This window comes from Mytilus trossulus, chromosome 1, assembly GCF_036588685.1.
Source record: "Mytilus trossulus isolate FHL-02 chromosome 1, PNRI_Mtr1.1.1.hap1, whole genome shotgun sequence".
NCBI classification, from domain to species: domain Eukaryota; kingdom Metazoa; phylum Mollusca; class Bivalvia; order Mytilida; family Mytilidae; genus Mytilus; species Mytilus trossulus.
This window is the reverse complement of record NC_086373.1, coordinates 16,950,175-16,975,856: the sequence shown is the minus strand read 5'-3', so window position 1 is coordinate 16,975,856 and position 25,682 is coordinate 16,950,175. Positions and strand designations below refer to the sequence as shown.

The window sequence follows — 25,682 nt, the reverse complement described above, 5'->3', positions numbered from 1 at the left end:
TTTGTTACCCCGTTTTTGTTTTTTGTCCATGGATTAATGAATTTTGAACAGTGGTATACTACTTTTGCCTTTATTGATCAATAATCTGTAACTCATTTGGTTTAAAATCTTCAATAAATATATATCCCTCACCATAATCTGCTAGAAGACGTTTGAGAACTTCTAGTTCTTTCATCATTTCCTCATATACTCGAAGATGTTTGGCAACATCACGTTTACACGTTGACACGTGACTAAAAATGTCCTGGTTTGATTTGATCAAATTTTGAATCTCAAGAATGGATTTATCTAATGTTTCCTTAGCTCCTTCCATAAAAAAGTCAATGACAATTTTCAGCGGATCGTCCTCATTTTGGCATGGCTCGGTAAATGTTTTCAGAAGTTTTTCAGATCGACCCTTTGCATATGCGCATTTGTTACTCGCGTAAACCGTCCACTTATTAGCACCCGGAAATATTCGTATAACTTTCTTCATCGGCTGGAACATTTTATTTCTTGCAAGGGCACTGAGATAGTACTGATTATCCTCTAGTTGCATTTTGCCAGAATAGGTAGCACAAACAGTTTCACGTCTGCTATCTCTTCGATGCGCGGGTTTTGGAATTGATGCGGTCAAATCTCTGGATGCTGTTGATGAATGCAATTCTGTCTCTACTTTTGTCACCTCATTGGTTAGTCCCAAAACCTTTTTCTGAATTTCGTTAATAACCAATGTTTCAAGAATATCAATGGTACCGTATATTTCTTCCCATTTGCCCAGTTCAATACCGATCCTTTCAATGATTAAAGCATCAATTTCCGTTTTAAGATCCATCCATTCTTTCTTGACTGCTTTAGGCATTCCATACTGATATAGAATGAACTCGCTTGGAAGTTCTTCTTCTATCCACTGAGTTATAGCCATCCGCACCACAGGTAGCTTCAGGTTCTCTCGAAATAAACCGCAAATTTGATGAGACTTGGTGTTAATCATATCTCTTAAAGATGTTATGACGTCAACTGATTCATTGTTTAGCTTTTCCAAATTTTTATTCGCTTCTTTCATTTTGTTTATCATTTCATCATCCGAACAGTTGAGTTGTTTAACCATTGTTTTCATGTGATGTACTGATCGCAGTAAAAGAGTTTTCATCCACCTAATATAAACGTTAATATTTCAGCATGTTACCAACAAAATAACAAAGGATATCGAGTATCCATCTTCGACACAAAATAACAGCATAAAAAGCAAAGGAACAGCGGTTTTTTGTTGTTGCTGTTTTTCATCTATAAAGCACAATGAGGCATTCAACATGGAAAAAAACAACAACGCTAAACTCACTGCAAGTCATGAACTATAAATCAAAATCAGAAATAGAAACTCAATACTATTGAGTCTTGTTATTGCATTATTGTCCCTCCTTCAACAAGTAGAAAGAAGTATGTGTTTTGAAATCAAACTATAAAGGCACAGCTCATTTTACTGTCAAACCTTCGCTTGGTGAAAAATCGATCTCATAATTTAGGTTTTGAAATTTTAACTAATGACGAAGAGGGTTGTCGTTTAATATCTTTGTTATTTCCCATATTTGACACCAATTTGTAATTAACTTACTTGTAAGTGACCTTCACTCGTTCATTCAAAGCTTGGCTGTAAATATTTCTCAGTATATTTAATACATCTTGAAAGTCTGATGTTATATAATCTTGATCTGTCTCCATTTCGTTTTTGGCTTTGTATGATGAAAATGTCTTTACTTTCTCTTCGTCGAACTTAGGCCAAATTTTATGAAGCCTGTCAACTATGTATTTATATACTTTATCTTTTTCACATACATTATCCCAACGATTACAAATGAACATTGCACAGCTAGGATCAAATCTAAATGTGCCCTTTTCTCCTTTTGTCTTTTCCTTTTGTAGAATTATCTTCATCAATTTAACTAACTGAAAGTACCAGAACTCTTGTAATCACCAATTACATTATTAACATTAAGCAATTAAGCATTTGGTACGTTTATTTTACATGTTATTACTAACGACAGGTACTTTGATGGTCAGTATTACTTAGTAGGTGATACTGGATAAGTTAGAGACTAGTACATGAGTAGTTGGTACAAGAATGGCGTTTATCAATATAAACAAATGGCACATATTTCAGTCAGCAAGATATGTGTTTCGGAAGAAAACAATTCACAAAATCTTATTTGAGACAAAAAGTTCCACATAAAAAAATTGTTAATACCAAAACTAAATGGCATATACAACAAAATATAGGAAACTATGAATTAGAGTTAAGAGTTAGGTAAAAACAATTTATATGACGGATTACAAATGTGTCGAGGTTTGTGATTGGATAACAGCACAGAGATGTCAGTATATATTCAGGAAACTGCCGGGGTATATACGACGTTTCTATCCCCAATTGGAACCTTAAAAACGTCATCATAACACCGGTTACTATGTGACGTAGTCAGTTCTATCAGACTGTCAGAGGCTCACAGAGAGAAAATAATGACGTCCTTCAGTCAATAATACATTTTTTCAAACAAAATCATGCAAAATTACACTTTTAATACTTAAATTTAATGTTGAAAGTGTTATTATAAATTACTACATACACGATAAAATTATGTTCACAGCAAATTAGAAAATCCTTCACGTATGCCGAACATATCAGGTTGGGATTTTCAATATATATGTGTTGTCAACAAATACCTGCACTGGAAATAACATTAAGTCAGGGGTTATCCGTAATATATGTGTAATTCATGTTTCAGAAAGGGTATATACTGTGATATTCACGGCTCAGGGGATATAAACTCTAAGCCGGGAATGTCACAGTATATACCCTGTCTGAGACCTGAATAACATATAAAGTTCATTGTTCAGCAGTCGATCCTGTTTCTAATTTAAGCAAATTTTGTTCATCTTACTTTTGCTGTTTGTTTATATTTTCGTAACACAGGATTTTAAGTTAGGTATAGTATTAATAATGGTTGCCCATTTACGTTTATATGGTAAATATTATAGTGATATTAACTTGCTGTTTCTGTACTGGCCCTGTTATAGATTGTAGATAGATTTATTAAATGATATGAGCAAATAAGCCCTAATCAGCATGTGCAATACCAAAAACGTTCCACTGTCGATATAAATCAAGATTTAATATAATTGAACAGGGCCAATACGAAAAAAACCAGGGCCAATACAGAAAAAAGCGGGAAAAAAGCCGTATTAGCTAATACAGAACATTCACTTCCGGTTTTCAATTTTCTTACGCCATTACTTAACTTTGGAAGTATCGTTATGCATAAAAACATTTGTATAATATTTTTTTAATTAAAGTCATAAAATAAACTGGTTAAATGATGTGCAATGTTTTGTAACGTCTTAAAGTTTTGAAACGGAAAAAACAGGGCCATTTCAGAAAATAGCGGCAAGAAAGCTGTATTGGCCCATGGGCTAATACGAGACGTTTACTTCCGGTTTTTAATTCTCTTATAATCATTTAAAACGTGTTATCCTATACTAAGACTAAATAACATATGATTTTTACCGTATGATAATAGCATTAAATTAAAGTATTTTCCATATTTTTCGAATTGGTGCTTAGCGGGCTGATATGAAAAGTTTATCACATGCTCGATTGTTATCACATGCCTTTCCGTAACTTTATCACATGGCGTTCCGGTGATACTCGGCAAATCCCGGAAAATACACCTCAATGCTACGTTTTCAGTGAAAACCATTACAAAATAGTGTACAAATCAATTATTTGAATACTGGAAAGTATATTGTGTAAAATATTAAAATTAAATTAAAAAAATAAATAAATAAATAAATAAATGCAGGTTTTTCTGCGGGTCTCGAGGCCAATACAGCAAACCTTGAATCTATACCAGTGCCAATACAGAAACAGCCAGTTAATAACACTATAATATTGAACAAAGAGTCGAGGGCAAACACAGCTGACCGATAATCATTAATAGGGCCAATACCGATACAGTAAGTCTATAACACTTTCATTTAATGATTAAAGGTTAAATAAGGCGTAAGAAAAATATAACCGGAAGTGAATTTCCCATATTAGCCCATAGGCCAATACGGCTTCTCTCCGGGCTTTTCTATTTTTTCAGTATTGGCCCTGTTCGAAAAGCAATATTAACTCTTGATTTATATCGACAGTAGAACGTCATCTCTATTGCACAGGATGATTTATCCGTATTGGGGCTGTTTTTTGCTCATATCATTTAATTAACGTTGTTATCTGATTTTTCGTTTTGTTCATGTGAAATAATATGCGATGTAATAAATAAGCCATGATGAAAATAACAAAATAAATAAGTACACTGTCTTCATCCACACCTCCGGGGTTATCAGATTTAATCATGTAAATAAATCCAGTCACTTGATTTTCGTCAACAAATTTTTCTACCACAACGTCGATATCATCGTTTTTTCCTATACCAGGTGTATCTATCAGAACTATACCACTCTAAATAAAGGCAAAATAATTTTAAATTAGACCCATACGATAACAAGGATTACTGAATGATAATTTACATATCTGAATAAATAATAAGAATGTTAAAAGTTGCTTTCACGGAAGGTAGTTTTTTTCTCTGGAAACGTAAGAGTGATGGGCCTTCCCCGAACCAGTGGATGTCTTTCCGATTAAAATTAAATTAAGGAATTTTGTATCGATGGTACTTCTTTGTTTAACTTCCTTACTCACGACAATTAAGAGCTTGACCTATCGAATGAACGTTTTCGTTTTGTCGAAAACCATGTATTTTTCGTTAAGATATCTTTGTTTCGTTTTATTTTGCTTGTCAATTATGAATACTCCACATATCATCTTTTATTTGCCTTTTTTTCTTATTCAATGTGGACGCAAGGCGTAAGAAATGAGCAGCTTTTGTTTTTTTGCCTTTTCTTCTGTTCGTTGATTTATTTTGAAGACGTTACCCTTCTGTGCTTTACTGTGGCTTTAACTTTTATAAAAAAAAAAATCATCCGATCGTAATAAATAATTAACAAAATTGTTTAGAAAAAAAAAACAAATTTAACTTGTATATTGCTTCGTCAAACAATTAATAGTTAAAAAGTTTTACCTCTAATAGTTTAGCTGGAAGATATATCTGGACTTCCTTTATATCAGAAAGGTTTTCCCTCTTGTCTAGGTTTTCTTCGTACACTAGTTTATGGAGTTTGCCATTATCAATATTATCATATATATCATCTGGTCTGTTTTTGTCATGATAGACAATTCTAGCATGTTTTGTCTTGCCATATGACAAACGGGTGATAACACTACAAGACCAATGTTTTGACGTCATTATGTCTTCACCCAATATCAGGTTTAAGAATAGAGTTTTTCCAGCTGCCGTTTCGCCTGCAAAATAATAAAAAGAATCTTTGGTATTTCATTTAAAAATAGAAGATGTGGTATGATTGCCAATAAGACAACTCTCCACTTGAGACTAAATGAAATAAGCAAATAGACGTCCCCATTCGCCTTCGAACATGAGCAAAACACAAAATATAAAAGTCCTCGAAATGATAAATGTTAATCAATTTAGACGATAGAGAGAACTGACGGTCGGATTTATGTACAAAACAAATAAATGAAAAACAAATACAAGTAGATTTTGATGTGAATGTTTGCAATAAACCTTTATATCTTTTTTTAAGTAATTGAGCTTTGTTTTGCTGATTTGAATGTGGTCTATGAAACTAAAAGGAATTGAATTATGACTGCGGGTTTAAGATATTTAAGTTTAACATAAATCTCATTGACCACAGTTTTAAAAAAAACACTGAAGGAAACGAACATATTCATTTGTCAACGATTGGTTCTGATTTTGATTTTTGATTTTATATCAATAAAATCTTTGACTTAACTATGTTTTAAAAATATTCTACAATGCCTTCACACCTGCAACAACGATACAACACTCCCCTTTCTTAATGGTTTCCTGTCTGATGCAGAACTCTTCACCAAGATTTTTTACAAATCCTTCTGTTTTGAGAGCCTTCTCTATTACAGAAATTCCTTCGGAAGAATTGGCATCTTCTATTGAGAACTTTGTTTTGGTTTGGGTTAATAAGTCATGAAGTTTTCCTCTTTTGTTATTGTCATCTCTTTTATAATCTTTCATTTCTCGACTTATCTGAAAGTATTGAGAAATCACATTTAAAAGAAATATCAAGTATACCATTCTTGAATGACAAAACCCCAAGTAAGTTAAAACAACATATGAAACGCATTAGGATTTGCTAGTATAATGATCAGCTCCAACTTGACAGAAAATCCAATCCCCTATTATTTGAACAAGGAGGCTATATATGCGATGTACAAGATGTTTTGAACTAAAATCAATTTTTTTTTCGTTTCAGATTCGGGGCTCTTATAAAAAAAGAGAAACGTGTGTTTTAAGTGCTCCTGCTTTCTAAGTTTGTTGGGTTTACAAAGTTTTAATTCTTAATTTCCATTTCCCATATATGACAAAAGTGTGAAATGTTCGAATAAAACAGCTTTCAGTGTACAGGACACATTTTTTTCGTCGTTGAGAGAGTCGACATAACGTTTGTCTATTTTGGGCAACGAGAACCATAAGAATACACGTTCCTATTGTAAAAGCAGCGGAAGATGTAAATATAGAGGCCAACAAAAGTGACGACATATACTATGTACTAGAATTTCTAATATATTATCATAAATTGGAAAAACTTTTAATTACAAATTTCATTTGCAAAACATGGTAAAAAAATTCGACCAAGTCGGAAAGTGAGAAAATACCGTACAGGTATTATTCAAAGGTATTATTACACCTGAGAAAGATTTCATAATTTGGTACCAAATATCGAATATGTTAATTTAGTATTCATATTTTTGAGAATAAGTTCACACTTTTAATTTTCAAGGTGAAAGTTTAGATATCGAAATTTGAAAAGTTTATTTTATTGACTAGTTCATATAAATTTAAAAAAAAGGAGAACATGAAAATAAGAACTGATAGATAGCATGTATAAACTTCTGTTATTGTAAAGTTGTATGAATAAAAACAAGAACTCATAAAGGAAAAGAAAAAAAACAAGTCCCCAAGTGCATGTATATATCACATGAGAGGATTCAATAGTATTATGCTAATCATACTATCATGTGAGCCAACTGAGCTTGAAAGTCAATTACATATATATAAAGAAAAAAAGGACCACTATTGCACATCATGCTAGTAGTCACATCAAAATATAGGACGATGGTCTTCAAAGTAGAGATAATATTGTTCCTTGTTGGTATATGGACCAAAGATTTGAATAAAAACATTTAAATATAATCAATTGTTGACATACAAAGTGTTCTGTCAATGCTAATTTTTTTTTAATTAATTTAAATGCCTAATGTCAATACTCTTGTCTGGTAGGTAATCATCAAACCGTTACCTGAATGCACATATTTTACCGAACCAAAGAATTAAAAACCGTTAGTATTGTGGTGTGTGCATAAAGTCGTACGAGATTAGGCTTTCCACATATCATTGAATTGTATTAAATTAAAGATATAATACAACAATATACAGATGTGTATAAAATAATTCGAGCTATGAAGATTTATGAATTGTGCTGTGAATAAATTACACAGAAATAATTAAGGCAGCAACCATTTGATTTTCTCAATGGGGGCTATGGACTTTTTTCTGGACAATCTATTTTTTTTGGCGACAAGTCGAAAACAGTTTTTTTCTTTCAATTTTAGCATATATGGTGGCAGCTTAGGGTGAAACAAACAAATTTTTTTCTCAGGGTCAAAAACAAATTATTTTGTTCTCCAAAAACTGGAAGCAAACATTTTTTCCCAAAAAAAATCCATAGCCCCCCCCCCCCCCCCCCCCCCGAAATCAAATGGTTGCTGCCGAAGACCCCCTCTCCCCATTACTTAAGATTTATGATATTGAACTTAAAGAATCAAAATCTATTTTTAAAATTCGACAATAACTGTTTTAAAAGGTTGCTATAATTAACAGTGTGTAAAGTACTTAGTCAGACTTCTCTTGAACTGAATTTTAATGTGCGTATTGTTATGCATTTACTTTTCTACATTGGTTAGAGGTATAGGGGAGAATTGAGATCTCACAACATATTTAACCCCGCCGCATTTTTGCGCCTGTCCCTAGTCAGGAGCATCTGGCCTTTGTAAGTCTCGTATTATTTTAATTTTAGTTTCTTGTGTACAATTTGGAAATTAGTATGGCGTTCATTATCATTGAACTAGTATATATTTGTTTAGGAGCCAACTGAAGGACGTGTCCGGGTGCGGGAATTTCTCGCTACATTGAAGACCTGTTGGTGACCTTCTGCTGTTGTTTTTTTATTTGGTCGGGTTGTTGTCTCTTTGACACATTCCCCATTTTCATTCTCAATTTTTTGAATTTGAAAATTTCCAATTTGAATTGGAGTTCTCCGAAATACAAGATGACAGGGTCAATTAATTGCAAACCTTGATTTAACAACACGATAATTCTTATCAAATAACTTATACAAAGCTTAATTTTAATACAAAGCTACGTGTCAAATTTTAAAGAGAAGTGAGATGGTATATAGTAGTTTTTGGATATCTCTCTCAAAAGTATTATGTTGTATTTTAATGAAATACACTTTTCAAGTTAAAATATCAATTCAGTCTATATCAACCTTCAGATAGATTTATTGTTGTTTGCTATTAAGCAACATGTTGCTTAAAATGAGCTTTTGAAAAGTGTTTAACGACCTTGGCTGGCTATACAGCCCTCGCACGGTCGGTAGCGCTTTAGAAGAAGTTTAATGGTTGTCTTCCGCCATCTTGGATTGTATATAACAGAGACTCTAAGATCCAGATTTTTAATCAAAATAGCAAAATTTGATGAGCCTTGCAGAAAACTAATGTGCATTTCATATAAAAGAAAAAAAATTCAAGATACATATCATTAATTTTACAAGCGTAGATTAATAACTTTCAATGTTTTTTAAATTGTCATTTTAAGGGGAGGAAACTCTGAAACAGTGCATTTTCTGAAGGAAACAACATGAAATTTTGCTATTTAACTTTTTGCCGGGAAAAAAAACATACAGTTACACTATCTTTTCTTTTGACTTCTCAAAGCATTTTCTAATCGCAACCTTCTCGTATTTTATTTTACAATTCTATAATTTAGTTAAGCTTTTTATCACATACTGTTGTTTTCCCCTGTATGCACCATATACAAAGTATCACAAAAGAAGGGAGAAAGATACCAGAGGAACAGTCAAACTCATAAATCGAAAATAAAAAAAAACAGACAAAAAAATACTGCATACACAATAAACAACATCAAAAACTGAAGACTGAGTAACACGAACCCACCAAAAAAAAGGGGGTGATTCCAAGCGCTCCAGAAGGGTAAGTAGAATTTGCTTCACATGTGACACCCGTTGATTGAGAAAATGTTCGGTGACCTGCCATTTTTATTATATTTTTGAACATATCACTATATATATACTTCGCTTTGGCAATAAACTCATCATATATACCAGAATTAAGTGTTGTATATACGTCCCACGTTCCGTAAGACGAACAATGACACTTTTTAGAAGTGGAGCGTTGTCATTGGCTATTGAAACGGGACGATATTCCAGACCGCAGATACCCTTGAATGAACGATTATGTAAACTATGTGACCATTCAACCGTAGAAAATGAAATACACTTCATGATGAACTGTCCGCTTTATTCCATGTATTCAGACATTAGATTTGAACTTTTTCAAAATGCTAAACAGTTAATTGACAATTTTGAAATATTAACTACTGCACACAAGTTTACATCTTTAATGAAATGTGATGAAATCCAACCACTTTTGGCTAATACACTCCATAAATGTTTTATGAGACGTAAAAGATTTATATAATATTGTTTAAACTAAATGTATTGATTTAAATTTCCTTTTTTGTATTTTTACTTTGTAAATCTTTACTTGACGAATTTATTTTGAATTAATCGTTAAATTTTTACTGTAATTTACTAAAAGTTTTACTGCAATTTTTACTAAAAGTTTTAATGTAATTTTTACTAAAAGTTTTACTGTAATTTTTACTAAAAGTTTTACTGAACTATAACTGAATTCTTACTGATTTTTTTTTTTTTTTATTTATTTATTTAACCTTTACCCTAGTGGCGTTTTTAAGCGAACTAAACTGTAATTATACCTCTTTTGTATTTATTGTTGATTTTTATTAGTAAGTTCTATATTATTATTTTGAAGCAGTCATGAATAGATATTTTATAATTGTGTGTACATTTATCTTATCTTATCTTATCTATACGCCAGACGCGCGTTTCGTCTACAAAAAACTCATAAGTGACGCTCGAATAAAAAAAGTTAAAAAGGACAAATAAAGTAAGAAGTTGGAGAGCATTGAGAACCAAATATTCTTAAAAGTTTTGACATATACAGCTAAGGTAATCTTTACCTGAAGTAAAAAGCCTTAGTATTTCCAAAATTTTATAGTTTGTAAGCAGTTAATTTATGAATATGACCATAAAAATGATAATTCACGTGCTGACTAGACTATTAGGCTGACGATACCCTCGAGGGAATTAAAACTCCCCCTGGAGTGAAATCGACCCTATGGTTGTAAACAAACTCATCATATATTCCAGGATAGAGTTTTGTATTTACGCCAGATGCGCGTTTCGTCTACAAAAGACTCATTACATCAGTGACGCTCGAATTAAAAAAAAAATTAAAAAGGAGCAAACAAAGTACAAACAAGTTCTATCATTTTTAATTTATACTCCCATAATACATTAATTTAGCTTTAAAAAAGAATTCCACTCGCTTGCAAGCCTTTTTTTTTTATATAAGATATCAAATCAGACTGTGTTATATAATAAATAAATCAATGAAATATGTAGCAAACAAGTAGGTCTATAATGAAGATTATCGTTGAAAAATTCATTCAATGAAGTAATATTTTATTTTGAAAATTCTAGGAATAATTCATCTACATATGCTTGACAATGCAAAGATTTAGTTTAACTAATATAAAGCGTCAAACGAAACCTTTTGTGAAAAATATAAACGAAATGAAGTTGGTGTTGCTTGTCAATTTTAATTACTCCCTCAAAGATGAAGAATTTTGAAAACATTAAAATACGCTAACTGAAAACTGCAGTAGCCGTCTCACCCGAAAAATCAGTTTTACTTTTTTTTCAGCATCTTTTTCTAAGAACCAAGTAAATATATTAAAATGATGAGTAGTTGGAAATTTAATAAATGCGGTAATATTTTACAGAACATGTTGTATTAAGGGGGCTCCTGGGTATAAATTTTTTTTTTTCTAATATAGGATTTCGCTTTATTTTTCTCTAAATAAACTTTATCCTATACTTAATAGAAAGATAAAATAAAAATATGGGGTCACCTTTCATATTAGCTCACAATCTGCCATCGAAAAAAGCATGCATTTTTGTTTACTAGGTGTTTTTTTCTGTTGAACTAATAGGAGAAAAAAAGGTAAAATCGAAATTAAAAAAGAACCTAATATTAGAAATTGCTTAAACTTTACAATTGTTTAGTTTAAGTGCAGCTTATTTGAAAAAACTAATAAAAAATATAGGTCACCGATGAGTTTAAAAAGACATTTCAATTTGAATGCGACATTTTTTCACCAAAGGGAGAAAATTTGGACCTTTTTCAGTGATATCAAAATTTTAAAAATCATTTGGGGCTAAAACGCCTTGATTTTTTGGGGTTGATTTTTTAACCATATCATAATGTTACAACTAATAATGTTATGAATAAAATTTGTTATGGAAAATAAATGTTTAAATATTTGCTGTTTTTTTTTGTACCCACGAGCCTCCTTAAGCCTCTAGAGAAACTTTTCGTCTACCAATTCCTGACAATGCAAATTCAAGTTAATACTAATAAAGTATTCTTCTTATTAGTATTATACTTATGATTTATTCAAGAGATGATCGTTATATTTATCGTTATTATTCACACATTAAATGTGTACATTCAGTTTTCCATTGAACACTTTTATAATATCTTTTAGTTTTCTGCATCGTTGTATCACTGTTACATGATTTGAGAATTTCCGAAACCATTTACAATAATATTACTAACACTAAAAGCATACGGACACAAGACGTAGGTAAAAACCAATGAACATAAAATTATATAGCACATATTAAATGAGTTGAAGAACTCAATCAAACTGCCGAGAAGGCTAAACTAGAGGCTCTAAAGAGCCTGTGTCGCTCACCTTGGTGTATGTGAATATTAAACAAAGGACGCAGATGGATTCATGACAACTTTGTGTTTTGGTGATGGTAATGTGTTTGTACATCTTACTTTACTGTACATTCTTGCTGCTAACAATTATCTCTATCTATAATGAACTTGGCCCAGTAGTTTTTGTGGAAAATGTTAGTAAAAATTTACAAATTTTATGAAAATTGTTAAAAGTTGACTATAAAGGACAATAACTCCTTAGGGGGTCAATTGACCATTTTTGTCATGTGAACTTATATTAAGGTATCACTTTGCTGTACATTATTGCTGTTTACAGTTTATCTCTATCTATAATAGTATTCAAAATAATAACCAAAAACGGCAAAATTTCCTTAAAATTACCAATTCAGGGGTAGCAACCTAACAACAGGTTGTCCGATCCATCTGAAAATTCCACGGCAGATAGATCTCAACCTGATAAACAATTGTCATAAGCCATATTTGCTCTAAATGCTTTGGTTTTTGAGTTATAAACCAAAAACTGTATTTAACACCTATGTTCTATTTTAAGCCGTAGCGGCTATCTAGGTTGAATTGCCGGGACATCGGATTTACGAAATATGGTTAAAAATTGACTATAAAGGGCAATAACTCCTAAAAGGGTCACTTGACCATTTTGGTCATGTTGACTTATTTGTAAATCTTACTTTACTGAACATTATTGCTGTTTACAGTTTATCTCTATCTATTATAATATTCAAGATTATAACCAAAAACAGCAAAATTTCCCTAATATTACTAATTCAGGGGCAGCAACCCAACAACGGGTTGTCTGATTCATCTTTAAATTATAGAACAGATAGATTTTGACCTGATAAACAATTTTACCCCATGTCAGATTTGCTCTAAATGCTTTGGTTTTTGAGTTATAAGCCAAAAACTGCATTTTACCCCTATGTTCTATATTTAGCCATGGCGGCCATCTTGGATGGTTGGCCGGGTCACCGGACACATTTTTGAAACTAAATACCCCAATGATGATTGTGGCCAAGTTTGGTTAAATTTGGCCCAGTAGTTTCAGAGGAGGAGATTTTTGTAAAAGTTAACGACGACGGCCGACTCAATCAAACCCCGCCGAGAAGACTAAACTAGAGGCTCTAAAGAGCCTGTGTCGCTCACCTTAGTGTATGTGAATATTAAACAAAGGACGCAGATGGATTCATGACAACTTTGTGTTTTGGTGATGGTAATGTGTTTGTACATCTTACTTTACTGAACATTCTTGCTGCTAACAATTATTTCTATAGATAATAAACTTAGCCCAGTAATTTCAGTGGAAAATTTAGTAAAAAATTACAAATTTTATGAAAATTGTTAAAAATTGACTATAAAGGGCAATAACTCCTAAAGGGGTCAACTGACCATTTTGGTTATGTTGACTTATTTGTAGATCTTACTTTGCTGAACATTATTGCTGTTTATGGTTTATCTCTATCTATAATAATATTCAAGATAATAACCAAAAACAGCAAAATTTCCCTAATATTACTAATTCAGGGGCAGCAACCCAACAACGGGTTGTCTGATTCATCTTTAAATTTCAGGACAGATAAATTTTGACCTGGTTAACAATTTTACACCTGTCAGATTTACCCGAAATGCTTTGGTTTTTGAGTTATAAGCCAAAAACTGCATTTTACCCCTATGTTCTATTTTTAGCCATGGTGGCCATCTTGGTTGGTTTGGCGGGTCACGCCACACATTTTCTCAACGAGATACCCCAATGATGATTGTGGCCAAGTTTGGATTAATTTAGCCTATTAGTTTCAGAGGAGAAGATTTTTGTAAAAGATATATTTGATTTACGAAAAATGGTTAAAAATTTAATTTAAAGGGAAATAACTCCTAAAGGGGTCAACTGACCATTTTGGTCATGTTGACTTATTTGTAAACTTATTTTGCTGAACATTATTGCTGTTCACAGTTTATCTCTATCTATAATAATATTCAAGATAATAACCAAAAACAGCAAAATTTCCCTAAAATTACTAATTCAGGGGCAGCAACCCAACAACGGATTGTCCGATTCATCTTAAAATTTTAGGGCAGATAGATATTGACCTGATTAACAATTTCATCCCATGTTAGATTTGCCTTCAATGCTTTGGTTTCAGAGTTATTAGCCAAAAACTGCATTTAACCCCTATGTTCTATTTTTAGCCATGGCGGCCATCTTCGATGGTTTGGCGGGTCACGCCACACATTTTTTAAACTAGATATAAAAGTAAACGACGACGGACGACGACGACGGACGACGGACGACGGACGACGGACGCCAAGTAATGGGAAAAGCTCACTTGGCCCTTTTGGCCAGGTGAGCTAAAAAGTAAGAAAATCATTTATATGGATGTTACAAAGTTGTTAGTGCTGAAACAAATCTCAAGAAATAAAGAATAAACTTCACTTGAAATACAGTATTGCAAAACCAATAGTGCCACAGAAGACATTGCATGGCATAGATGCGACCACATATTTTCATTTTACCGACCTTTTCTTTATAATTTATAAATCCAGGCTGACATTTCTGGAATTCCATCATCAATCTTTCTTTCATTTCTTCCAGATCTTCAAGCCCATCAAGGCCGACGCCTAAATTTTCCGCAATGTCAAATGCATCGAAAAAGTCATCAATTTCTTTTATTTTTTTGAAGGATATATCTATAGGCTGTTCACTGCTTCCTTCTAATGTACCCGCCATTTCGTATAAATGTTTAACAACGATTTATATTGAATAAAGTTTATAGATACAAGCCAATTAGCTAATATTTTTGTTTAAATTTCGATGACACGTGTTAAAAGTCAACAGAATATTATACACTCATTTTTGTTGATCTTCATAACTGATCCGTATATTCAAAACAAATATAGTATTGTAGTTTTAAACGGGTTTTGTGAGGTTAAAATTACAGACAACAACTTAAATACCATTTAACTAGTAACAGCGACTGCGCATAGGTTTTTACATTTGTTATAAATAATTCTACTTTTTTACAATAAGGAAGTTGGATTCAACCACTGTGACCAAAATTGCACCCTTTTTCACGGAATCGGATCATGGAGGAATTATAAGGAATCTCAAGGCTTCCCTATTACAGCATACGTGAAAGAAATTGTTGATCACTGACAAGACAAAATGGCAGAAATACAAATCAACAAAGTAGAAGATATTTTACAACTGAAAGATATACAGTCCATGATGAAACTTTTTAAACAGTGGGGAATTAAAGCACCAAAAACTGCAAATAAAGATATTTTCGTATCAGAACTAGTAAAATTTTATAAGGAAAATGGAGCTGTCGCACCCAAAGACAGAAAAACGGTAAGATTTTGTTTTATCGGTTTTCGACCTTTATCTTTTATGCATACAGTATATAAATCCATAGTCTTATGAATGTATGCTTAAAATTGTCACCGGCTTTTTAATTGGTTTTGAAAATGCAAAAGGAAAAATACGATAGTGCTTTAATATTTGAAACAGGAACATATTCTGTAAACTGGCAAACTAAAGATTTTATTGATTAATTGGTCTGCTTTTAGTCTATATTTGAATCTTGATCGAATCTTGTTGAATATCAATACTAAAGAAATAGAGGAGACTAGTATAATATCTTATCAATATTAATCAGTGATATATTTAAAATGATAAATTATGCATGCAGTATTTTTTTATTTTTGTGTAATCTATGTAGGCGAATAACTCAGTGACACGACAAATAACAATCACTGCAACACGATACCAGTTTATGTTTTAACCGTTTTCAAAAGAATCAGTCGTTCGGAACATTGAGACTATTTCGCCTTTTCATCGTTACTATATTACATTGTATAAAGTATCTGATCAAATTATTTGGGGAAAGTCCCAGACTAATTGTTCGAAAAAAGTGTTAGTTCATCGCTTTTAAGAAATTTAAATTTATGACTGACACTCTACTGATCATTGAAAATAATTCTGAAGTACCCACATGTGAATTTTAAATTGGCTATGCTTCATTTGATTAAACATGTATACTTTTCGCACTTACATGCATTCCGATATTGATTTCTTTAACCATTTTTTCTAAATTTCAGCCTAACGTTTACCAATTTTACTTTATAAATTCAATAGAGATGAAATATGAAATGCAGACGCACACATTTCGTATGCACTGCATATTTTCGTGATGTTCCTTATTTGCAACTGATATTTTCGTTATTTTAACTTTTTAATGACACTGAGTCTATGATATTTATTTTTTTAAAACCTTTTTAATGACTTTGCGCCTATTTATTATTATAATTATTTTTTTTATCTATTCGTATTTTCATTTTCATGCATTCTATATATAAGCAAAGTGTGAGTATAACATAGACGATAAGAATGCATTGCTGATGTCCATTTCGTTTGATCTTTGGTGGATAGTTGTCTCATTTGCATTCATGCCCATCTCCTTATTTTTTTTATATGGTCCAAGTATACTGGTCATAGTTGTCTGTGCTTCCAATGACTTACGGGTGATGTCATAGTTGATCTTGTAGAGGCATTCTTTTCAATTGTTCTCTTAAATTCAACTAAATTTGTAATATTGATGCAGTCAATATTTGTCTACTGCTATAGTACAAATATATTGGCCAATAGTTATCTTAAGTTCTAATGAGACAGGTCATGGGTATACGGGTCATTGGTTGCCTTAAGTTCTAGTGACTTGGTACATGTATACAGGGCACTGTTTTTCCAAAGTTCTAGTGACTTGGTACATATTCGCAAGACAGTGGTCGTCAAAAGAGGTAGTGACTTGGTACATGTATACAGGGCATAATTTGTCCAAAGTCTTAGTAATTTAGTACATATATACAAGTCAGGGGTTGTCTAAAGTGGTAGTGATTTGGTACATGTATACAGGGCATTGTTTGTCCAAATTTGTAGTGACTTGATACATATATACAAGTCAGGGATTGTAGAAATGTAGTGACTTTGCATATGTATACAGTAAGTGCTTATCTAAAGTTTTAGTGACTTGGAACATGTTAACAAGCTAGTGGTTGTCTAGAGTTGTAGTGACCATACATGTTTATAGGTCAGTGGTTGTCCAAGTTGTAGTGACTTGGTACATGTATACAGGTTAGGGGTTGTCTTAAGTTGTAGGGACTTGTTACATTTATACTGTGGTTGTCTGAAGTTGTTATGACTTAGAACAGGTATACTGGTTAGTGATTGTCTCGTTAAACACTCTACATCAGATGAGTATTAGTATCACTAAAAAGTTAATCCGGACAGACAATCATCATTAGCTGCATCAAATAGTAAGGAAGCTTTTTGTATAAAGAATTGACACTACGCATGAAATATGTCGTCCCGAATTCGCATGCAATATTTGCCACTGGACATTAGGCAATCAACAACCAATCACGTAACAGGTGCATTTGCACACGTTTTTTTAGTTTCCTTGCTGCGTACAGATTCTTCGATGTAACTGATATTATCATCACAAATTCTATTGTATTTTTAAACAACGAATGTTCTGTAATGTTTGTGTAAAGTTTTTGCTGTTGTATATGAATTGTAATACGTACAAGCGGGTTTTATTTAGCTATTTAAGGAGGCAGGCCTTGGTTAAGGGAAATAACTCTTAAAATCATCAGTACGTTTGTGTCAACCATTTTCATAGATATATTCTAAACGTCTAGGTTACATAGATTATTTCCAATCTGTTTCATGTAAATGCTAAAAATACTTTGATGAAACTTGACTTTAACAAACGCATTACTTATTCAAAGAGTTATCTCCCTGAACCAAGGTCTACCACCTTTATACCTATTCAAAGATTGGAAATTATGTAATACGTATATGAACAACTATCCATTAATATTGCACAAAATAATCACACGAAGAAGACTGTGTTACCAATTATTTTCTAAAAAAAAGATGGTATGACATCATACATAACTTTCTTATTTTTATACTGTCTTCTAAATTTCAGGGAGGAACAGTTTTACAAGAAGCATTGCAATATCACAGAGGAAATAGAGAGAAATTAATGTCACTTTATGACAAAGTCGTGAACTTTTATAGAGAACTACCTCCAAACTTCCAACAAGATTTGAACAGTATCTTTCCAGACATCGAGAAGAATGCCCATTCCAAGCGATCTGAATTGTCCTCACCGGAATGTAACATTCTTGTCGCAGGTATAAATACGGTTTCATTTTAGAAAAAAAACCTGTACAATGCATTTCGATAAAATAATACGGTAAATTCACGAAAACAGACAACGAACATCAATGGCACATTGTTCAACAAAAAATAAACTTACAATATGTACAAGAAAGCATTACCATATATCACTGCAGATCAAATTTTCAGCACGATATTATTTACAAAATAAAACTAGTGATCATGGCCATTAAGGACTTATTTTGTTTAGATTTTTTCTGATATCAAGCTTCATTCAAATTGAAAATCGTGGTGAAATCTCATAAGTGCAATACATTGGTTACTCTTGTGATATTTCTTCAATTACGTATGAAGTTAAACACCAATTATAATATAAAATGATATCGTTTTCGTAGACGCTTCGGTCGGTTTTGACCTTGCTAACATGTTTTGTTTTGAGGTGTGATCAACACTAGGCCTATGATGAAGTTCTAATTTCTCAAAATACACGAGAATAATGATTAACGCATTTGCACCAAGTGCTGTTTTTTTTTCTTTTCTTAAGACATTGAAACAGTTGCTAAATTAATTTTTTTATCTTGAAAATTTCAAAATATTTTCGAGCCTTCTCATGGATATTTTTTTTTTTTTTTTTATTACTAGACCAAATACTTCATGATTTTGTCGATGATTTGATAATCTATGACTGTATTGTTGATTATCTTGCTTTTAAAAAAAATAAATGATTATGTGAGTATAATGATTATTAAAGCAAAAAAGTGATTAAGTGATTACTTGGACACACCTGATGCCTCATTTTGGCACGGCAATAAACTCTAAATAATCTTTTTCTAGGTGAGGCAACATCAGGAAAAAGTAGTCTTATAAACTTATTGCTTGAAGCTGACATTCTTCCTACTAGTGGTATTAAATGCACACAAACAGTCTGCGAAATTCGAAAGAGCAAAGATGGTCGAAAGAAGGCAATCTGCTTTGGGGCTAATGGCGGACAGAGATCCGAGATAGATCTAAGTACCAAGGAAGGACAAGAAAGGTTAAGGAGAGAAATAGTATACGAAGATGATTATGGTGACAATCCATACGAAAAAATAGAAATATATTGGCCCACTGACGTAATTGAGGTATGATATACACTATTTCAGTTACAATTTCGTGTTTATCAAAATAGACGTCCATCTTTTATTCACTGGAGTGTATTGTCTCGTTACATATCAGTGACATTTTTCACTGAATTATGAAGAAAAAAATGTGAACGTTTCCAAGTCAACTGCGGCGTATTTAAACTTTCTCTGTTTCAAAAAAATATAATGTCTTCAATTTTCGTCTACTTATTTGGTATACCACTTCTGCAGGAATACAACTACTAAAGTTTTAATTGACTGCTGTCTGTCATATTTGTTTTTGTGGCTGTAGTATAATTAAGTCGTTGGGTTGCCAATTTTAATTTAACAAATAAGTATTACTGGATGACTTTTATACAGTTCAGTGTAAGATTAGTATAGCTGCAGTTGCAGCTTATTTTAACTAAAAAAATGAACGTTCTTGTTGACTTTTGATTTCATAAGATAGGAAAATATTGAGCACCATTTTTTATCCACTTCACGGTGATTTAATTACTAGATGTGATTTATAACTACATGATATTAGAATATTTGAATTGAACCGGCCTTTAAGAGTCTATGTAATGTTTAAATATTTACAATTAAAGCGATTTGTTTTTCTTTTTCAAAATTTAAATTGCAATGTCAGCGTTGCTGTTTAAGGGAAAAGAGAGCGTTTGGGTATATTACAACGATCATGGATGATCACATGTCATATTTGATAAATGGCCGTTTACAAAATTTTGCTTTACTGCAGGCCTATACTGTTTTGATTGTACACAGTATTATATTGTATTACGTAATGTTACACATTTTCCAATTTACTGGGTTTTTTTTTCAGGAAGGTCTGGTGATTATAGATACTCCTGGATTTGGTGACAACCAGATGCACAAATCACTTAAAAAGTACCTTTCAAAGTCATGTGGCTTCATTTATGTTGTGAATACTGCTAATGCAGGCGGTGTTCAGAGAGGACGGGTAAGAAATGGCTGAGAACTTATTAATGTCAATCAAGTGTATATATAATACCTATCAGGTTTTCTTTAATGTACAAAAGGAAACGTTGGACATAACTTAATGAAAATTCACAACAAAGAAAGTAAAAAAAAAAAAATACACGAAAAAACAAGATTTCTTAGGGTAAACACAACGTCTTCAGCAATAGACAGGCGTCTTAGGCCGTTTATCTTCCAAATTGAAATGTTTCGAATTTTTCATGTCGTTGCCTTTTGTAGCCGACTATTCAGTTCACAGCCAACAAGAAGATTTGAAGATGATTTATAGTTTTGCAAAACCCAAAATTTGTCGATTGTACTTCACACATTTCGGTTTTGCAGATGAAATATGAAAAAGATATCAAAATACTCTGTACACTTAATAAAAATCTATCGTATTACAATCATTTTTGGAACGGTAGACACAATTTGTTGTACACGGTTGCACAAACCAATTGTTGAAATGTTCTGTAATTATTCATATCTTGTATATTCTAGTTGAAAGATTTTCTCAGAAATATAGTCAACTCTTCAGAGGAAGATTTCAGTCCCTCATCCACTTTATTTATTTGTAATAAATGGGATGTCGTACCTCCGAAAGACAGAGAAGAAATAAAACGGGGAATTGTGTACCGATTGGAACAAATATTTCAGGGACTCCGACAAGATCAAATATTTTACTTTTCAACAACAGAGGTAATTACTCAAAGATTTTAAATCAATACAAGAAATTTGCTTTCAATATTAAATTTCTTGGAATTTTTATAGCAAAGTTCAAATAGAAATTTAAAAGGGATTGTTGTATATGATATGAAGATTTTCCCTACCCAATATTAGTTACTGATTCACTTTAAAGACACAATATAGTGGCAGTATGTTTTATTTAGTCCATCAATTCGTCATTATTGGAAGCTTATTATTCACCTTATTTCAATTATCAGTAGTACCATTTAATCGGTTTTCACATCAGCAAAGCTTTGGCCAAGGTTTATTTGGGATGAATTTGATCGAAAAGTTACATCAGACATATCATTTGTATATGTATTTCGTAGAAGATGTAGGCCTAGTCATTAAACTCGTTTTGGTAGGTGATATTAAAATGTTCTTTCTTATATTTAGGCCAAACGTGCAATAGAATTCGGAACCATAAACTCTGGTCATGAAGATTTTATCTCGAATGGACTGCAGCGATTGTTTCCAGCCAGTTTACGTCAACAACTCAATTCACATTATCGGTAATTATAGTTTAAATATTGTGTAACTTTGGGTGGAGTTAAGCATGCCAAACTGAGAAAGTGGCGAAACAACTGCTCAAACTAAGGAACCCTGTAATATTCTCTCATTGGTTTACATCCTACATCTTAACGTATTCGCTATTAGTAAAAGGAGAGGTTACTACTTTAAAAATAAAGATAGTTCCATAAATATGCACACTAGCATAATTAAATTCATTTGCTTTAGAATTGGTTGACGAGAAAACGCACACGTTTACAATTAGTTTGTACATTGTGTCATCATCCAGTTATTTTATCATAACTTGTACGAGACCGAATGTTATTATTTGATTATCATGAATTTTATTCCAAATTTTAGGTGGTTGTCGCAGATCCTTAAAAGAGCTAATTACACCCTTAAAGTATCTAAGACATTGGATGCTGTAGACAAAGAAGAAATGACCAAAAAGATGGACGGAATAAAACGAAATATGGACGCCTTAGAGGCTAAATCAAGACAAACGATTGACGATCTGAGAAAAGGACTACAATATGAGATAACCGATTTGCATAAAACAACAGCTGACGTGTTAAGGTCACGAAACATGCTCAGTACATTAACTGACTGGAACCAGGTTGAATGTCCACCTCCTGATGATTCTAAGAAGTTGGCAAAGGAAGCAGCTGAAAGAATTGCCAGTAAAGTTGCAGCGGAGTTAAATAGATGGGAAAAGGAGCAACGAATTATACATTCACTCAAAGAGAAAATGATCAAGAAATTCAAACGAGATTGCGAACTACTAGAGGACCAAATCATAACAATAGAAGGTAAAGTCTCTTTTAAAGTCACGATTTGTTTTATATATTGATAAAGATACCAGGCTTATAACCTTGTACGCCGGAGATTGTTTTTGATGGTTTCGAGATTTTCAAACAAATTATTAGAGTAGAACAAATACACATCAGATGATATTAAAAATAAGAAATTTGGGACTTCACGTCTGTAAAAGATCTAAGATCTCTCAACTATGTCTATCGTCTTTGGGTTTTCAGTAATCAAAGAAAATTTTGTGTTTTTAGTTTTGTTATACATACCCCTTAATAATCTTATTTTCTTGAAAACGTAATAGAATATACACAATGAACGAGTTCGAAAATAATCGTGCTTGTATAATTATTAAAAGATAAACCACAGAAAAAGTTTAAATTGTTGAGATTCCAAATTCAGTAAACACTATCTAATTTGATACGATAGTTGATTTAATTTTTCAAAAAAAACTTTTCTCATGAATGAATGAACGTATAAGTAATACATATTAATGAACAAATTTTCATTCATTTTAAAAAAGGTACTCTTCTGGGAGAGCAGGATAAAAAGATAATAAACGACCTCCACAAATCAATGAAGAAGCAAGCACCAGTAAAAGCCTTATGGAGAAAAGCAAAACGAGATGGTGCTGATGATGACGTCAGAGGACTAGGAGGAGCGGTAGGGGCTGTCGGTTCAGTAATAGCAAGTAACAAAAAATTTAGGGAAATATTCAAAGGTTACAAGAAAGATAACAATACAAAGAAAATGGCAGAGGCAACAGTGATGTTTATCGAGTCCCTTTTTCAAGGAAATGAACTACAAGACAAAATTTCAAACTATCTTGGAAAATTGGTAAAAGGTGTGGACGAAATTGCCAAGAAAATACCAGAATTTCTCAAAGCAGACAGTCAGCTTCTTGAAAAAATCACACACAGTGTTAGAGATACAGACGACAAGATGAGAAAGATGTATCCACAACTAATTTCCTCAGGTCACACAATTCAAGGTGAACTGGATCTCTTTTACGTTTATTACATCATGGACATGGACTACAGATTAAGTGACGTCGAATGGGACAGAGATGATCTTTTAGGAAGTGGAGCGTTTGCAGACGTGTTCAAAGGTCAACTTAAACTACCTAACCAGAATGAAAATGTTGCACTGAAATATTGCAAAGATCCATTGTCGGAGAAGGTTATATCAGACATTTTATTAGAAGATAGAACATTAAGGTATTGTCGCTTAGCCAATATAAAAACAATATTAGTTTGATGTTGTTTTAATCTAAATATGGTTTTGATGTCAATTTCAGTTCTGTTTTGTATAAATTTAAAGCATTATAGGGGAAGTATAACTATTCGCGTAAAGGAATCTTTATGAAAACTGAATCGTCGCTTCAATAATTAGAATATATGATATTGCTTTTTTTATTTTTTCGTTTGTTAGAAAACGATATGAATGATAATTAAATCGTAAAGAAGGAGAGCAACGGCGATTGTCAAAAGAACAAAATGTTACAGATGTACACATTTTAATTTCAGGGAACTGCAGCATCCGAATATTATACAATATTATGGATGCACATTACAACAGAGCGGTAAAACCAGGAGAATGGTTCATTGGATCATGATAATGGAATACTGCGATGACACACTGAAAAATAAATTTATTAACCCAGAATACGAAAACCCTGGTAAAGTGGAGATATACTCTGTACAGATAGAACAAATGGAGGAGCTTGCAAGATATGCTGCCCAGATATGTGAAGGACTAGAGTTTCTCCACAAGAAGAAAATGGTTCATCGTGATATGAAATTAGAAAACATTTTGGTAAATTTATTGAAATCTTTAAAATACTGACAATACTCATATAAGAGCAATTTTAAACAATACACATAGTACTAACAGCTCATTTTTGTTATCACCAGTTTTGGTGAAGGTCATGTTGGACAATCCTTTATTTTCTGTGCAATATTTTGTTGTTTCATGTAAGTGGTTACCCATTCTCAATTATTGGACCAAAACATTTATTTTGTCGCCTTCCTAAATGGGATATAAAAAAGAAGATGTGGTATGATTTCTAGTGAGACAACTCACCTCAAAAGACTAAGACACATACATTAACAGCTATAGGTCACCGTACGGACATATTTTGCTCTAAGTACTAGTAGTTGAACCTTTGTGACTGATACAACAATCGACAAATGGTATCAAGATTTACCATAAAAGTAGTACTAAGATTTGAAGTATATTTATGAGCCAGTAAATAAAGTAATGTTCAACGAAATTTATATAATTAAATAAAGTGAATACTAGTAGTGGAAACATTTTATTACACATGTATTAAACAAAGAGAGGAAACCATTATATTAAGATTTCAATTTGAACAAAGATATCTTAACAATCATTAAAATACACTTCTATCGAACTGTGAATGCAATCAAATATTCATTTACTGACTTTACATTATCTATCGTCCTTGTAGACGGTGAAAAAAGATGGACATGACGTAGTCAAACTTACCGATGTAGGGTTGACAAAGAGGGAGGATCACATTGGTGGATCAATTCTAGGTTCACCTGTGTATATGGCACCGGAAGTACTGGTTCCGAAAGGAATTTATGACAGAAGAGCAGATATTTATGCACTCGGAATAATGCTTTGGGAGATGTGGTATGGCATCGATGCAGCAGATCATATACAACAACAACTGTATACCTCCCTGGAAAGGGCGGTAGTGGACGAAGGACTGCGACCATCGTTATCATTGAAATATAAACCAGATGAAAATTGGCAAAATCTAATAAAAACATGCTGGGCTAAAGATCAAAATCTGAGACCCGAAGCTACAGATATAAAAATATTTTTTGAAAAATTTCTACGACATTAGTACAAGGATATAAACATTGCAATTAGTTCTGAATTATTTTTTGTTTGCAGAGGTAGTGACTATGGCATGTGGTTTGCTATAGCTTAAGGGAAAACACTATTAACGAGCTGATACAGTACATAACTCAATATAAAGGGGCATAGACACTTTTGATAAAATAAATAGTAAAACACTTTGAAATGCATAATATGTAGATTTGAAATTAATAAATATGAACAATAC

General features: G+C 32.3%; 1 protein-coding gene and 1 pseudogene across 1 annotated transcript; one reads left to right on the top strand and one right to left on the bottom strand.

The window, feature by feature from the left end:
- LOC134684371 (uncharacterized) overlaps positions 1 to 15,200 on the bottom strand; it is an 18,901-nt pseudogene extending 3,701 nt beyond the window's left edge.
- LOC134717060 (uncharacterized) lies at positions 15,193 to 25,682 on the top strand. Its single transcript, XM_063579956.1, has 10 exons — positions 15,193 to 15,617; positions 18,256 to 18,463; positions 19,284 to 19,570; positions 20,391 to 20,528; positions 21,044 to 21,241; positions 21,665 to 21,780; positions 22,139 to 22,587; positions 23,109 to 23,802; positions 24,112 to 24,400; positions 25,056 to 25,682. The coding sequence occupies exons 1-10, from the start codon at positions 15,432 to 15,434 to the stop codon at positions 25,458 to 25,460; spliced, it is 2,970 nt and encodes a 989-aa protein (XP_063436026.1). The 5' UTR covers positions 15,193 to 15,431; the 3' UTR covers positions 25,461 to 25,682.